At 40.3% G+C, this 18,257-nt stretch overlaps 1 protein-coding gene across 3 annotated transcripts in view; it reads right to left on the minus strand.

The window, feature by feature from the left end:
• LOC109935772 (trimeric intracellular cation channel type B-A) overlaps nt 1-15,716 on the minus strand; it is a 36,000-nt gene extending 20,284 nt beyond the window's left edge. The window contains exons 1-3 of one of the 3 annotated variants that reach the window (XM_048595017.1): nt 14,930-15,034; nt 1,649-1,810; nt 306-462 (exon numbers count right to left, since the gene is read on the minus strand). In XM_048595017.1, coding sequence (XP_048450974.1) covers nt 306-462; nt 1,649-1,658 — 167 coding nt within the window. In that variant the 5' untranslated portion in view covers nt 1,659-1,810; nt 14,930-15,034. Of the gene's footprint in view, nt 1-305; nt 463-1,648; nt 1,811-14,736; nt 14,759-14,929 lie in introns of those variants that run through there. The other 2 variants (XM_048595016.1, XM_048595018.1) reach the window with 2 other exon arrangements.
• Nucleotides 15,717-18,257: the final 2,541 nt, after the last annotated feature.

Consider the following 18,257-nt stretch of genomic DNA (forward strand, 5'->3'; position numbering starts at 1 on the left):
ACACTGGTCTGTGTTTTGGTAACTACAGAGCATAAATTTAACAGTAAAGGTGTGAAGGAAGAGATTAGGAGAATTAAATAATGCAGGGATATCAGGATATTGAAGGGCACTTCAGTAACTGCTATGGATGTAAAACTCATTTTTTAAAAAAAGGCATTGGATTAATACCTAAACACAACATAAATGTTATTCGGGATCACAAGGTAATTCTTCCAGCTAGACTGCACAGATGAGTTGGACCAAATGGTTTCCTCACTTTTAAACGAGCCACTAACAGTCATTATATATTTATTTTCCACACTTACCAAATTATGGATGCCAGTATTATATTTCTGTTGTTTGTGAAAGGTTCAATGGGAGGTTCACCTAGAAGTACAGATGCCAGAATTGCTCCACCAAAGCAGCAAAGCATACCACTGAACCAACATGCAATTGGACTGCGATGTGCTACATCTACTGCTCCTGCAACATGGAATATTGAAACAATTCTTTTTAGGATAAACTTAAATAATAAAGTACAACATTAGTTCAAAGTAGTCTGTTTCAATGATTGATCAATTAATTTGTATAATTTTCTATGCCTATCATGGCTAAAGAAAGTGATACATTTGCTGTCATTTTCCCAGCAAAAATTCACCAACATTAATTCACCAACATTGGGAGACATTTTAATGTTTGTACAAAGAAATATATCAGCACAGATTGGGGAATTTTGTAGAGGCAAAAATGATTAGAATTAACTCCAGGAATACAGGTGCACTCAAGTTGTAACTTCTTTGGAACAGGTGGTGTCAACATGAAATGATATCTATGTCAATGCATGGAAAATTTCAATTTTTGACACCTAGCTCAAAAAAGGTAAAGCTAACCACAGACGGAGGCAGAAGATATCTCCCTTTGCTCTGCCTCAACAGCGTTCTTGTAACCAACTTCTCATTATAGTTTAAAAAAAAACTTAATACAGTAGTGCTTACATTTTATATTTCCTACAAACTACCTTTGAGGTGTCAGTCAGATTGGTCAAATATTCTGGACAATTATGCACTAAGACATACCTTACCTAGGATCCATTCAACCAAAAGGTAGGTAATTTCTACACAACTACTAAAAAAATCCAAATCAAATCTCAGATTAACAGGCAAATCAGTTATCAGATCATAATTGCTCTTTTAATACTCTTTATTGCAATGAGAGTTTGCCTAATACTTCAGAAAATAAAATCATTATTCAAATGTTAAAATTTGTAAATTTTATTAAATAAATTTATTAAAATAAATTATAAAAATATTAATGGTCCATTCTATTCTATATAGTGTGGTAGGAAAACCTTCCTTAGTATGAGGATAGAGTGATCTTTATGACTTTCTCATGTTCAATTGCCTTCTTCATTTACTGTGTCAGGTTCAGAAAGAGTATTCACAGTCTCGATAACCGCACAATTCACACTCACATATATTATTACACAAATGCCCACAAATGCTTTATCATACAGTGCTATACCCTCCAAACTTTCCATTGGATGAAAGCTACTATCAATGCCTATATTTTTAGGCAACTGTGGATGAAATCTTATACGGGTGTGAATAGTTTTCAGTTTCAGCCACCTGTTCATTTTCCCTCTCCCACAGACTCATCCAGAGATGCTCACCAGGGATCATAGAACTGGAGAAAGGTTAGAAGGAATGAAAACCCCAGTCACGGAATATAAGGGAGTAGGATGAGGAAGAATTATGCTCAAGATGTGGAAATCTCAGCAGATGAACCTGCAGTCAGAGACCTAGGACTCCTGTTCCAATCTTCTTCAGCAAATCTAGGGGGAGAAAAGGGAGAAATAAGTAGGCCCACTGCCAAAGGAAGGAGACTCAGGAGGTGCAAAGTCTATGGGATTCACAGGAGTGGCTTCCAGGGAGGGAATCTGGATGTTCTAGGAAACTCCGACACATAGGGGCAGAGGCTGAAAATCACTATCCAAAGAGCATTTGCTGTGCCTTCCTCATGCTGGAAATTGAAACTACCAATGTGGAAAACAAAATGGCTGCGACCACACTTGCAGTTGGCAGGGCAACTGTCTCAAACTAGGAGAGAAGATTCAAGTGAGACCCTCTAGAGGACACGAAAATTACACACAGACATACGCACTATACAGAAAACAGAACTGCTGGTGCCCTAATCCCTGGCAATCATAATTCATTAGCTTCATGCATGCTGTACAAGTTCTTGCCCTACATATCACTGGCCATTTCATTCACACCAACACTTTTGTAAACAGCGAACAGGGAATGAATATGGATATTTGTCCATGAGGAGCAATGGAGGAAGGACAACCTAGTGCTCTATATACAACTGGTTCATTCCATTTCCACAGGCTGCAGCAGCCTTTCAAAAGAGTCAGATTCATGGTACAACCTACATGGACAAGAGGTTATGTATCATGTGGGCACAGTTACACTCAGGGCTATACAAAGACTTAAACAAACAGATATACTGCAAAAAAAGTAAAATTCAGGCAAACGTGATACTTTATATATACAGTGCACTGTCACCCATGCCACAAAAGTACCCTCAAAAAGGATTTTTTTCTCCTTCTCACTATGTCTCAGTGTACACTCTGGTGCCACAGGTACAGTGGAGTCGGTTGGCCTTGAAAGGGCAGCCCCAGGACATGCATATGGTTAGCTCAGACATGGTGTGGGTCTTCTTCAGAGGACAGCCTGGACTGAGGACCAATGGCTGAGGCGATGGAGTAGGTGAGTGCTTCAAGCAGAGCCTGAGGTTGCTGAACCTGGGTCACCATGGCAGCCAGACAATCGATACTTGAGGAAGTTGGATCCACATAATGTAGTTGCACGCCTTCAGCCTCTGAGCTACGAGGGCCATTGTCTCCCATGCACTTGGCTGCCAATCCTGCTCCTCCGCATACACGTGGAAGAAGTCCTTGATTCCCAAAACCACAAGTCCTTCCTTGACAGGATCTGAGCAGGTGGCTGGTCTCGGCAGTCCTCCAATTGCCAGGTGTATGGGCTAATTCTTCCTCAACTAACTGCAGAGATGTAGCAGTGAGGTGCTCACCAGCTTATGGTCCAATATATTTTGTAAGGTGTGGAGCAATCAGGTTGTCAGTATCTAAGCTGGTGAAGAGTGCAGGAGGCACTCTTCGTCGAAAGCCTCAGAATTCTTATCCTCAGAGGTACCTTCTGTCAGAACAACCCATTTCCTCTAAGGGGTCGTGGACATCTCTTGATACTTGCAAGACACAATAGAAGGAAGGTGTGAAGTGGTATGAAGTAAATGATACTTACAGCAGGCTTAATGTATGAATTGCAGTGAAATGAAGAATGTTACCTACTCAGTTGGTGGGATATAGCTTGCTTGGCATTCCTGCAGGAGCAATCCCAATTGTCTCCTGTGAGGGACAGGATTCTGTCTTCACAGTGGGTGAGAGGCCTGATGCTGGGCACCATGGATCCTGGCCTTTCTGCAGATTTCTGGAAAGTGGTGATTTATTCAGGGAGTGGAGATTTGTAAGATGAGGCTAGAATCAAGTAAGAGCATGATAGGGGTTGGGCAGATAGTTAAATGAGGCGAGTTTGGTAAGATACAGCAAGAGATCACACTAGGCCCTGCTGTGAGAAATCAGCCGAGAAACTCACCAAAACTAAAACTTAGTCAAACAAAACCCTTCAGATTCAGCGAAATGAGACTGGTATGTACATTGTACACACTTTTTTTGTATTAACGAAATTGCGCATTACTTTCAAAGTTGCCTGTTTTTTGGAAATCTTCAACCTTTGGATTGGCCACTATTTACTCTAGTTCAAGCAGGGTAGCAGCAAAAAAGGCACTGTCAGCCCAATATTCTTCCCTTTTCCCATGTTTCAGAAAAGCAGCTCCCTATCCCACATATACATTTACTACAAAGGAAAAATCTGATGTCGTAATTCTATTAGACATTTATCAAATCACTGCCAAAATATTCTGCACAGTTTTGAACACTTTAAATAAACTTCTATAGTAGCCAAAAATACAAAATCTGTTAAACTACCATGTACATTCTTTAGCTACTCTGATATATTTTAAGTCACAGCAATATCCAAGTTAGTCTTTTCTGGTTAAGCAATTAGAATCTCTGGAGTGAGAGTACTGCTCTACAATTGACTGAGTATGGTACCAGGCAGGCAGAGAAAAACCAAAAGATACAATAATCATAAATCAAAAAAAAAATAAACAGGGGAAAACTCTCCATGCATTGATTCATAACCAGTACGAAGGAAGGTGGTTGCAGTTGCTGGAGGTCAATCACTTCCATCCAAAATATTACTCTGAGACTCAGCCTAACCGTAATCATTTAAAGCTACTTCATAAGATCAAAAGTGAGAATATTCGCTGATGATTCTCAGCCAAAACATTTGTGTCCATCTCTACTACAACCTGGACAAAATTCAGGTCTGACCGTTGGTGGCAAGTGACATTTTCCTCCTGAACTGCCAGGCAATGAGAATCTCCAAACAGAATCTAACCATGATGGTATTACCATTGCTAATATCAACAACTAAGAGTTAGCATTGGACCAGCCATATAAGTACTACGGCTACAAGACCAGGTCAGAGGCTGGGAATTCTGCATAGAACGGCTAATCTCCTGACTCCCCAAAGCCTGTATGCCACCAATAAGGTGCTAGTCAGGAGTATGACGTACTGCTCTCTACTTGCCTAGATTAGTTGAGCTCCAATGATACTCAAGAATCTCAACACCATCCTGCTTAATAACACCTCATCCACTATCTTCAATATTCTTTACCTCCATCAATGTCACACAGTGGCAGCAGTGTGCACCGTCTACAAGATGCACTGTAGCAACTGACCACATCTCCTTTGATAACCCTTTCCAAATCCATGATCTCTATCGCCTAAGACAGTAGAGGAAACTGATGCAAAGGAATAACACCACTTGCAAGTACACCTCCAAGCCATATACCAACCTGACTTGGAACTGTTACTATGTCAAAACTCTGGAACTCCATCCCTAACAGCACTGAGAGTGTAGCTATATCAGAGGCACGGTAGTTCAACAAGGCAACTTACCATCATCTTACAAAGAAATCAAGATGCTGGCCTATTTGCAAAAAAAATCCTCATGTTTATACTTGCAAAGTATGCAAAGTACTTCTGTATTAATATGGAATTAACTTTAAACTTGTTACTTGTTTAGTTTAATAACTGTTCATCAATTACTGCAACTTTACTGCTGTTGCAATTTATGTACCTAGTTGAGAAGATTTTCAGAGTTCAGATAGCTGTATTTTCAGGCAATGGTGAGCCTAATTATCACTTGTTAAGCAGCAGAGCGCCATCTATTGGCATTGAGACACTGCCCATTATATTATGGAGCTACTAAATAAAATGACATACAATTGAAAAATTATTAAATTAATAAAACTAAATTAACTTAAAATTATTCCAGTAATAAATAATGAGTTAGAAAATAGCCAGTAAGTAAATCATTTTTCTGATCATTTTCAATTACTCCACTAATTCTAGTTTTTTAAAAATCCTTCAGCATAAAATGCTTTATTGTCGATTCTTTTGTCTTCTAATTTCATCTTTCATTCCCCATTTCACTTTCAATACTTGATTTAACACAAAATACTCTAAACACTTCTTGGTTCAAACTCATTAGCTAATTAGCCATTCTTAAATTGACTGGCTAAGGAAATACAGTGATTTGCCCTGTTCAGACAGATTGCAGATGCTCTGTAGATGGCATCATGCCATTTGGATGTTCCACTAATGGCAAATTGCCATACAAAGCCCTATAATAAGTCTCTGGGCAATTACAGGACTAGCAGATGGCACAGTTCACACTAAAAATCCAGTCCAATGAATTAAAATACTCCCTCTGCCCACCCATTTCACCCTCATTCCTTACAAAAATTACAAGGACCTTGTGAGAATCTATCTTTAAGATGACTACACATTCAGATGCCTCTACTGATTCTGTTTCCTATTAATCAAATCTCTCCCATCCTCACCCTGAAATCTCATTTCTCTAATCTTGCTCTTTCTTCATTACTTCTCCACTTGTTCATTGGCCTCATTCCCATTAAATCGTTAACCACCCAACGTCCCTTCATGATCCTCATATGATCTTAGTATTGAAAACATTTGCTTTTCTTCAAGTACTGTTCCCCAAAATTGCCATCATCAACCCTTCTTACACGCTGACACTACAGCCTATACATCCTTGCCACCAATTCCAATTCCCTCTACAGACACACGCTGGCTCAACCAGTTTGAACCCAGGTGTCCTTCGAACCCCAAATTCACTCCATCATATAATCCACTTGTTCACTCCTCTATGTCATAGTCCTCCGAGTATCTGCTGCTGAAGTCTTCATCCATTCCTTTGCGACTTCCAGACTCAGTTATTCTAATAATCTTCTAGCCACATTCAAATTTTTCTCCCTTAGATTTCAGCTCATCTAAAACTTCTCACCTATCCTATAGTAACTCCCACTCACTCAATATCGCCACCTTAAATTGATTCCCACTTCCTCATTATAGAGCTTAAATATCAGTCTTCTTACTCAAAAATCTCCTCCTGCCCTACAATAGTCACACTCCCAAACTCTCCATTCCTGCATCTCTGGCCAGTAAAGTATCCCCTTCTCTTCACATCATTATTGATGATCACACTTCAATTACTAGACCCTAGAGTGGACAATATTCCTTAAACTCCTAGACCTTTCCTCCTCTCACTTTCTTTAAAGGGATTCTTCAAAATCCAGAGACAACACAGTATGGAGCTAGAGGAACACAGCAGGATAGGCATCATTAGAGGAACAGGAAAGTTGATGTTTCGTGTTGGGACCCTTCTTCTTTTTGCTGAAGCAGGGTCCCGACCCGAAACTTCAACTTTCCTGCTCCTCTGATGCTGCCTGGCCTGCAGTGTTCCTCCAGCATCTGCAGTTTCTCCTATCTCTTCTTCAAAATCCAACTCTTTGACCAAGTCTTTGGAAGCGCTTCTTACAGTTTCTTTGGATAAGTGTTCACTTTATCATTATGCCCCTTTAAAACATCTTAGGGCCTTGCTCCCAAATTGAAAAAGGTGCTATTATTCTTATATCGGTCTGTAAAGATGATTTTCCAAGGGGCTTAAAATTACAGGAGGCAGACTGCTCATCACCCCAACTCCATTGGTTGGCAGCTCCAGCAAGGCCACAGGCTCTGTAGTGGACACCACAGCCAGGCCTACAAAGAAGACAGAATGGATCCTGGGGTGAGGCAGCTCCAGGGTTTTATATAAGGGAGGGTTTTGGAAAGCTTAGGGAGGGGGATCTTCAGAGTTGGCAAGTGGTAAGGAAGGATATAACAATCATGTGTGCACTTTGTGTGTACTTCAGATTTGAAAACATGCTTAGAAATGGTATGTCTGTGCCAAGCCAATTTTGATACGGGAAAAATGTTATCAAAGTCAATTAAGCTTTAATTAGTTAGAATTGATGGTCAGACTGCCAATATTGACAAACTTTCCTCCATATTTTGGGAGTAAGCTGGGTGAATGGGAAGGTGATGGGCTAACTACCTGGCCTGTTTTACATGACCCCCACCAAAAACACACCCTGTCAGGGCAGGTAACATCCAGCCTATGATCCTCCTACAGAACACATCCAAACCATAATTTTGAGAAGAAAGGTGGTGGTGATTTGAGTGGAGAATTAAAACAGTCACACCAAATTTGGTATTTAGATTAAATAGGAGCTTGCTTGACAGAAGTTATCAGACGTGACTTTAAATATGTTGATATGCGGGAACTAGCCATGACACGTGGTGCAGTTATCATTGAAGATGAATAAAGATGAAGCAAATTAAGTTCAGTAACGTAAATCTTGAATTTTAAAAGTCCACAGTTTGTGTTTTAGAAATGTTTAGGTTGGATCATGAAGGAAAGGGTGAGGAAAGTAATATTTCCATAATTCTGAAAAGGATAAGTTAGCATAATTGCAAAATCATTTCACTATTTCAACACAAAGATGCGAGGTACAAAGATGAAAGCTCAAACAAGTCTAATAAAATATAAGAACAATAAAATATACAAAGAGAGAATATGAAAACTTTTCACTGCAGTACAGAGACAACAAAAATAAACCTGAATCACTGTGCCGCGAAACATGAAGATTGTGTGCATTAGGTCCCCAACCCAAGCAGCACAATGACTGTACAATGGAATCATGAGACAGTAGACAGGGTTGAAAGAATAAAGGGAGCCACTGATGTGGAGAATCAGAGCGTAAGAGGAAAGAGTGCCAGAGAATCTTAAAAATGATGAACATATTGAGGCAGAGACTGAGCAAATAATTACAGCACGAAAGAAACAATTTGAGACAGTAACTAGCATAGTCTTGTTGCAACAGTGTTCTTACTCAACATCAAATTAAACAGACAGTAAACAATCATTGCTACAGTTACCTCTCTCATTGCAACCTACATGAGTGACTATTAATTACAAGATGGCTGAGCACCAGAGTCGTAGCTTAGTTAAGTAGATAAGCCCAAATCCGAACACAAAGCATTGGGATGAGCATTTACATAAACTGTACAGTTGGTGGAGTGAGGTGTGGGGGAGCGGTGTATGCTGCATTTTGATGCAAAAAGAGAGCACTTCAGTTGGGAAGTATCAGTGACAAACCACACCAGTTTAAAAACAGACTTCAAGTATTATAAAACAGAACACATGTCAGTACCAATAGTAAGACTTGATAAATATTTCAACATGTAGGCCTGACCACAATCCTTCCGTTCTGCTCTGCTTGTCTCACAACGAACTTTCGTATCTTATTTCTCATCAGTATATATTCTGCACAAATTCTAGACACCATCACAAAAAAGCTCCTAACCACCCAAAACATAATGGACAGTCAATAATGACATTCCATCCTAGAGAAGATACGGTTATTGTTAGTAAACATTTGTTATGTAGTGAAGCTTTTCATAAGTCTTAGAGTCCAAATCATGTGCAAATTGAGTAAATTTATTTTACAACAACAATCGTTGCAGAACAATAACATGCTTCATGACTTAATTTGCATTTCAGTATAAATTTTAAAAAAGCTAAGTATTATGTTGTAGTTCACTGCGACTAGTTGGCTCCTTTCCTTCAATAGTTAACATATAATTGAAATATTGAGCTCTTCTGGCACAGTAATAGTGTCCCTATCTCTACAACAGGGGGGCTGTATTCAGGTCCCACTTGTTCCAGACGTGTGTAATAACATCTCTGAACAGGCTGATTAGAAATATCTGTAATTGAAACTTGGAATAGTGTATATCATAGTCTTTTTGATGACACAACTTTGATAAAATTTGGAAATCCTGCAATAAAAAGTCACTACTCCTGTAGGAGGGCTCTCATCCATGGCAAGGCTGGAAAGCCCGGCACGGGTCTCTGGTGGAGGCATAACAAGGGCTGGAAAGCTCCGAGTGGGACTGCGGCAGTGGAAAGGAAAGTTGGAATCTCTTAAGAAATCTTTTCTTTCTTATCTAAGTTAATGTGAATGGTGCCATGTATGTACGACAAAGGTACACACTTTTCACTGTATGTTTACATTGATTGAATACACTTGACAATAAATGATTCGATCATCAGGCAACAGATTAAACGAGAAGCAGCTTCACTAAATCCACTGGGCTACGAAAAACCAATACCAGTTGCTGTTTGAGACCATCTTGCACAGCATCTCACAGAAGTGAGTGATATCCTAAACAAGGGGCAGAATCCCATTCTCAGGGATTTTTGTAGCATCAACATCATTAAAAGCTTTACATTTGCTGTGCCTTTCAAGGACAAGCTAGTGTGAACTATCCTGATAAATCACAGAGAACCATGCACTTTCCTGTAGAATTTCTAAAGGGCCAGATATATCACCAGAATCCTAAATTAATTCCTGACATTAAAAATACAAAAAACAAAACATCACAGCATGGGAGTAGGCCCTTTAGACCACCAAGCCTGTGCTGACACATAACATCTTTCTAAACTAAAACCCCCTTGCCTGTAAGCAATCCATATCCTTCTATGCCCTGCCCATTCATGTATCTTTAAAGATTCCCCTCAAATGTTGCTATCGTATCTGCACCATCTCTGGCAATGCATTCCAGGCACTTGCCACCCTCTTAAAAAAAAACCTTGCCTCGCACATATCCATTAAAAACTTTCCCATTTTTACATTAAATCTATATTGTCTAATAATTGACATTTCTACCCTCAGAAAAAGACTCCAACTATCCATGCCTCAATGTTATAAAATTTCTATAAGTCACCCCTCAGCCTCTGACGTACAAGTGAGAACAAACCAAGTTTGTCCAATCTCTCCTCAGAGCTAATACCCTCCAAACTAGGCATCATCTTGGTCAACCTTTCCTGTACCCTCTCCAAAGCCTCACCATCCTTCTGTTAGAGCGGTGAACAGAACTGTACGCAATATTCCAAAAAGAAGCCTAACTAAAGTTCTATGCAGCTGCAACATGACTTGCCAATTTTTATACTCTATGCCCTGACTGATGAAGGCAAACATGCCATATGTCTTCTTGACTACTTTATCCAGTTGCATTGCCACTTTCAGGAAACTGTGGACCTGTACACCTAGATCTCTCTATAGTTAAAGCTTTCAAGAGTTTGGTCATTTACTGTATACTTCCCTCCTCCATTAGACCTTCCAAAATGCATCATCTCACATCTGTCCAAATTAAATTCCATCTGCCATTTCTCCACCTAAGTTTCCAGCCTATCTATATACTGCTATATCCTCTGGCAATTCTCATCACTCTCCACAGTTCCCCCAATTTTTGTGTCATCTGTAAACATACTAGTCAGACCACCTATTTCTTTTATATAAAAGTAGTCCTAGTACTGAACCCTGCAGAACACCAGCGGTCACAGATCTCCAATCAGAAAAACACCCTTCCACTGCGACTGTCTGTGATCAAGCCAGTTCTGTATCCATCTTACCAGCTCACCACAGATGCCATGGTGAACTTTGTCAAAGGCCTTGCTAAAGTACACGTAGACAACATCCACTGCTCTGCCCTCAATCATCGTTGTCACTTCCTCAAAAAACTTAATCAGGTTTGTGAGGCTCAACCTCCCCTGCACAAAGCCATGCTGCCTATTGCTAATAAGTTCAGATTTTGCTAAACATGAGTGAATCCTATTGCCAAGAATCTTCCCTAATAATTTCCCTTCCATTGATGTAAGGTTCACCAGCCTGTAATTTTGCACATTATCCATGTTGCCCTTCTTATACAAAGGAACAACATTGGCTATTCTCCAGGGCACAGTAATAGTGAAGAACTGCTTCCATTGTTGGAATGTTAGAGAACAAAGACAACTGGTAAAGTAACTGGCAACATGAAGAAAAACTTTTTTATTCACCTAGTGTTTAAGATCTGGTTTGTCTTAGAATGTGGCAGAGTTAGGATCAGTCAAGGTTTTCAAGAGGAAATTGGATTGTTACCTGTGCAAAAAAAATGTGTACGATTACAGGGAAAAGGCAGGGGAGTGGCACTAGTTAAACTGTACCTACAGAGGACTGACAGATGTGATGGTCCAAATGGCATCCTTCTGTGCTGTAACAATTCTATATTCTGTGAAGGCTGAATCTTGTTTCCACCTTGAATGCACTCTCCAAGCTGTTTGAAGTCACAGCAAGATTAAAAGGTTAGGCCACCATATAAAACAGACAAAGGCTCAAAAATGTAAACTTCATGATTAAGGCATCGGATGGCTGGGGATAGTAGTGCTAAGGTAACAACTTTTAAAAGGAGAAAAAAATTGAACATGCCATACCACGGATTAGTGCACTATTAAGGCAGAAACATAAATAGTGCCTAAGATGTAAATTATCTCAATATAAAGTCTAAAATTAAACAGTTTCTTCAAATCTTCAATTTTTGATAAAACATGCACTGCCCTGGAAAAGTCTATTACTTTTCATCTATTTTGGTCACAGCATATTACATCAGTATCAATGTGCACAACCTAATTTGGACAAATGTAGAATTTAGCTTTTAATATATGCCTAAAAAGGAAAAACAACGTGCATTTATAAAGCTTCTTTCACTTCAGTAGGTTCCACACCACTATTCAACAAGTGAACAACTTGAGTACAGTCACTGTTGGAATGCAAGAACTACAGTACAAACAGCAATGTAATATGACCAAATAATCTGTTTCTTATGATGCTGGAACACATAAATATTGCTTAATATAGTATACAGGACTCATTGCTTATCAAAATAGCGCAATGTCAAATGTGCTACTAGATGATTTTAGTACGAAGAACACAGAGAGACGATAATATCAGAGGGTATAATTCTAAAAGTAGCGTGCAGACCCGAAAGGACAGACATCGTCTCAGATTAACATCTTAGACAACAGTGCAATACATGCTTATTATGGCACTAGATTTATCAAAATGTTCCAGAGAACAATGACATGATGTAATTCATTTTCTTTGCCTAAAACGTGCATCTTGATATTTCACAACACATAGAATGGAAACAGGACTCTATCATACGAATCATGAGATACGGTAAATAGTGAAAAAATGCCTATGTACTTATTAATATAGTACTGTATCATGTCCAACAGTAATTAACTTGCAATCCTATAATGAAATTGAATCATGAAAACATAGCTCTAGTGGATTATTAATGCTAATGAGAATGTAAATACTGTCCTAAATTCCCTTTAAAATTTCTTAGAACTTGACAGGTAGCTCAATTACAAATAAAGTTCAGTATATTAAATTACGTGAAAGGACAGGATCTAAAACTATGCGATGCACTGTGACTAACTCAGAACAGATCTCATCAAAATGACTAACCATTGACTTCCATGCTATTATTAACACAGGTCACCTACACTGAAAAATAAGGCATGCACATGTACATGCTTCCTCTAACAGTCAGTCTACAAAATAATGTCCATCTTTCAGGAACTAAAGAAATTGCAAATGAATGAACTAAAACAGAAGAATGCATTTATCCAAAAATGACTATAAGGAATTCGTTAACTGACCATCACAGGCACATTTGCTCTACACATAGTTGGGCACGGTACAAAATTTATCAATTCGCGTGAACCAAAACAATTGCGTATTAGATATCAGTCACTTTTTCCCTTCATGGTAATTACCCACTTCTCCCTTGTTTCCTTGTTCCATTTGCTGGCAAGGGAAAAATGAGAGAGTGTGGTGCTAAGTGTTACAGGTGGGACCGAACTGAACACCTCAAGTTCTTTTTGGATATACCTAGTTCCCTTCAGGCTCCTAACATTTACCAACCTTCCTTTCGCAAAAAGCAGATCACTGCAAATGCTGAAATTTGAAATAAAAACAAGATGCTATAAGTACTTAGAAGCTCAGACAGCATCTGTAGAAATAGAAGCGGCGCTAAATTTTCAAGATGATGACCCTTCATCAGAACGGGTAATGTTAAAAGATTCCACTGTTTTCCAACCTATTACAGACTTGATATTAGTCCCTATCCCATCCACCCCTTTGCTCAAAACCATCACTCCCTTTTCTCAAGCACTTTTATTAATGGTTATCAACTTTGAAGCACAACTCTTTCTTTTTCGATAGTTGCTGCCTGACCTCCTGAGTAATTGCAACATTTTCAGAATTTTAGTTCCTGGAAGCTGAATGCATTCTCCAGAGCTCTTTAACATAGAAAAGTTTAAAACCACTCTTATTCTAACAGAAATTGGAAGGCGTAGGGGAGAAATGGGGATGCATGCTGGTAAGTGTTTCAGGTGGGACCAAACTGAACATCTGAAATACCACTTAGATGGACCAGTTGTTTCTAGATTTGAGGGCCAACACCTCATCTTCTGCCCAGGCTGTAAAGCCTTCAGGAGCAAATGCAGTTTACCAATTCAGAACATGACTATCATCCATGCTGTTATCCTCCCCTAATCCCATCGGTCCTGTTTTGCATGTGTTGCTCCGAGCACAGACATCCCGCTTTCAAACATTGTTACATCTCGTTAACATCCTACCCAGCATTTCTCTCCCTTGACTTAATATCTGCAATCTCTTTGTTTACTTATCCTTTTTTCCTTTCTCTCTGGGGGCACCATCTCTAAGTACTCTATTCACGTCATCCCCACTCCCCTCTCCATCCTGTCATCAACATAAAAAACACCCCTTCCTAGATTATTTTTAATTCTGACCGTGGGTCACTGGACTCGAAATGACAATTTTTTCTATCTGCAGATGCTGCCAGATCTGCTGAGTTTCTCCAATATTTTTCTATTTTTGTTCCTTGACTTCGTTCTCCTCAAGCTCCTACCAATTACTACTGCATCAGCCTCATTTTTTTTTAAATACTGTGGATGCTGGAAAACTGAAATAAAGAGTTTCCTCATCAGGCCGGTAAGGAAGACAGCAGCACACGGACGCGGCTCCAGTCACCACCTCCACCTGAGACAGGTGAGAGGCGCAGAGGAGAACACGTGGACCCACGCTACAAGGCCGCAGCCCAGGCGGCACTTCAAAGCCACGCCCCCTTCCTCACAATAGACTCATAGCGTCGCGCAAAAACCCGTCGCTCGACTCCAGGTAACTCGCGGGAGCGCGCAGCGTTGGGCGTAACCCATTCCACCCCAACATGCAGAGAGCAACACTGCACCCACCTCCCCCCCCACCTTTTTTTTCCCCCCTTTGTCTCTGCCAATCACCTGCGCCGTGCTAGAGCCCGGACCATTCCTGGACACTTGCAGGTTTGCCCCACGTTCAAAGTCACGCCCCTCCTTTCTTCCTCCCTCTTCTCCCCCACCCCGCAACAACCCCGCGCGCGTTGGCGCGGCTGTCCGTTGCGCCGGCTTGCGCCTCCCCATCTTCAACCCCCAATCACGGACACCTTTTCCTCACCTGGCTGCTCCTTGAGCTTCATGATGGACAGGGTGTAGTGAGCCATGTCGAAGAAGGGATACATGGAAATCCGGGAAAATTGGATGACGAAATTGGTCAGCCCCAACGTCGACACGATATCCATTCTTAATTGTTAACAAACCCCCTTGTAGGAATTTTTTTTATATATGAAAACAAACAGCTGTGAGGAAACTGCACAGAGAGGCCGCAGCCGTATCGTGTTACCAGCGTTAATCCCCGAGTTTACACAAGTGGGTATCGGATGTCTCTCTCACCCCGGGCTGCGGCGATTGGGATATAAGAGTGTTTGGACTAGATTGTTATGCTGACAGCGAAGCCCACCCCGGTTCAACCAGCGATGTTGGAGAAACTGTCGCTTTTCTCTCTCTCTCTCTCTCTCTCTGTCTCGGGGGGGGGTTTTAAATGGAGAGCGGAGGCGCGCGCACCGAGCCTCCCAGACGGGAAATGTGGAGCTGACAGTGCGCATGCGTAAGCCGCCAGTTGAGCATCAGCACCGTTCCCATCCATTCATTCCCTGCACCCAGTCAAACATCGTAGAAAAAGAAAGTCCATTCAGCTTTAATAGAGACAAAACAGATAATTGGTGTGAAAACTCCACAGGTCTACTTCTGAAGAAGGGTCACTGGACCGGAAACGTTCGCTCTGTTTTCTCTGCACAGATACTGCCAGACCTGAGGTTTTTTTTCCTGCAATTTTTGTTTTTGTTTCTGATTTCCTGCATCTGCAGTTCTTCAAGTATTTTTGTGGAGCCTTTATAAAGTAGTGGGGTAAATGTGCTTCTGTGTCACTTTTCATAATCTCAGGATGTCCCAATCTATTTTGTGGCTTACTAAATTCTTTGCAATTGTAGTCACTGTCATAATTTAGGGAATAGGTTACTCAGGTTCCTGAAGGCGAGCTTCCATGCAAAGCAACGTAATAATGACCACGTAATGTGTTTTCAGGGTGTTTGGAGGGATACGTATTGACCAGGACACCAAGGTGACATTACTGTTTTTCCAAATAGTGCAACAGGGACCTTGTAGGTTCCCTTAAGAATACAGGCAGGACTTTAATTTAACATCTCACCTGACATATGTCATATTTGACTGTGCAGCACTCTCTATTTCAGAATTCTATGCTCAGATGTATGCAGGGGCTTGAACTACTGCATGTTGGACAGTGATCAGCACTGTTACCTCAGAACACTAGGGACCACAGCTCAATTCCAGTGTGGAGTTTGTACATTCTCCCCGTGTCTGTGTGCTTTTCTGTTAGGTGCTCCAGTTTCCTTCCAGAGTCCAAAGATTTACTGGTTAGGTAGATTGGCCATGTTAAATTGTCTCAGAGTGTCCAGGTTTGTGCAGGCTGGGTGGGTTAGCCGTGGCAAATGCAGGGTTACGGAGATAGGGTGGGTCCAGGTGCAATGCTCTTCAGAGGGTCAGAGCAACTCGATGGGCCGAACAACTTCTATCTGCATGGAGGAACTTGTGATTCTGACTCAGGCAAGGATGTTACCTATTGAGGCATTGTTCAGCATGATGCTGAGTTACTAGTAATTCTTCCTCCTACCATTAGAGTCATAGAGCTATACAGCATGGAAACAGACCCATCTGTCCCACTCGTCCATGCCAACCAGATATCCTAAATTAATCTAGTCCCATTTGCCAGCATTTAGCCCATATCCCTCTTAAACTCTTCCTATACATGACACCGCCATCTACATGAAAAAGTTGCCCCTTGGTCCCTTTTAATCTTTCCCCTCTCACCTTAACCCTATGCCCTCTATTTTTCTACTCCCCCAACCTAGGGAAAAGACCTTGATTATTCACCGTATCTATGCCCCTCGTGATTTTATAAACCTCTATCAGATCACTTCTCAGTCTCTGACGCTGTGTAGAAAATAGCCCCAACCTATTCAGCCTCTCCCTATAGCTCAAACCCTCCAACCCAGGCAACATCCTTGTAAATCTTTTCTGAACCCTTTTAAGTTTAACAATCTTGTTCCTATAGCAAGGAGACCAGAATTGAATACAGTATGCCAAAAGTGGCCTAACGAATATCCTGTTCAGCTACAACACCACCTCCCAACTCCTATACTCAATGCACTGACCAATGAAGGCAAGTGTACCTCTCCCTGCCTCCAAATTTACTGGATCAGGTGAAATATTGATTTTACACCCTTTTGCTATTTACTATTCCACTTCAACATAAAGTAAACTCTGGTAGGGTTTGAAAACAATATTGCATCCTATCTTACCAGTTAAACAATTGGGAAAAAGTAAATTTAAAAAACCCTTTGGCTGAGTTTAATGTCAACAATCTGCATAAACATATGCATTTTCCACCTTGTGAGTAAGGCCAAAGTTGTTTCTACAGTGCAAAAACAGGCCATTCAATCCACCTTTATTTCATGTTTACATTTATGCTCTACAACATCCCCGTTCTATTCTACATTATTCCACCCAATCAATATTTGTTCCTTTTTGCTTCATGTGTTTCTACATGTTTTCCCCCATGTGCATCTTTGCATTTCAATGTACAACGACCCCAATTATGGTCTAATCAAGATTCAACATAAGTTGAACATCTCTAATTCCAATTTTATACCTCTAGAAATGAACCATAGTGGCTGTTTTAATGGCCTTATTAGCCTTCATCTCTGCTTTTAGTGATTTATAAATCGATTATGGCTCAATCCTGTATCAGTCTCAGACTTATTACCTAAATAGCGTGTTGTCTTTCTTGTTCCTTGTTTGTATATTGAAATTCATTAGCCATTTACACATCTATTCTGCAAATTTGTTCATTCAATTTTGTATTTTGTTACTTGCAACAAGTGGTTCTGCAACACCAATAGCTAGCTGCACGATAAATGAGGCAAAGCACTTACTGTATTTTCCCTTTCCACATTCTCCATTAGAAGCACATGCCCTTGATTTAATAGACTAATCCAAACCGTCACTCTGTTACTACTGCTATACTTTATTGACTATTCTTCTATTTGTTCCTTCATTCTTTTATCTGGTACTCTTTAGATTCCTTCTTGCAGTTGTTGACTTAGAAATTCAAGTGATTATTTTTAAGCAATAGTTTGCACTTGTATAGTATTTTTAAAGTATTAAAGCATTTTGAAGGAGCCTTAATTAAACAGAATTTGTATAATTAAGCTGAATGCTGCAATAATATTTTAAGACAGGATGCCTAAGCCTGATCCAATAAGTTAGTTTTCAAAAGTCCCTTAAAGGAAAAGTGGGAGCTTTAGGGAGGGCAAAGTAGTAGATTTAGGCAGTGAATGCCAGAGCTTAGCACTGATCCAGTTGAATGT

The sequence above is a fragment of the Rhincodon typus genome, chromosome 3, assembly GCF_021869965.1.
Source record: "Rhincodon typus isolate 14 chromosome 3, sRhiTyp1.1, whole genome shotgun sequence".
Taxonomy (NCBI): Eukaryota; Metazoa; Chordata; class Chondrichthyes; order Orectolobiformes; family Rhincodontidae; genus Rhincodon; species Rhincodon typus.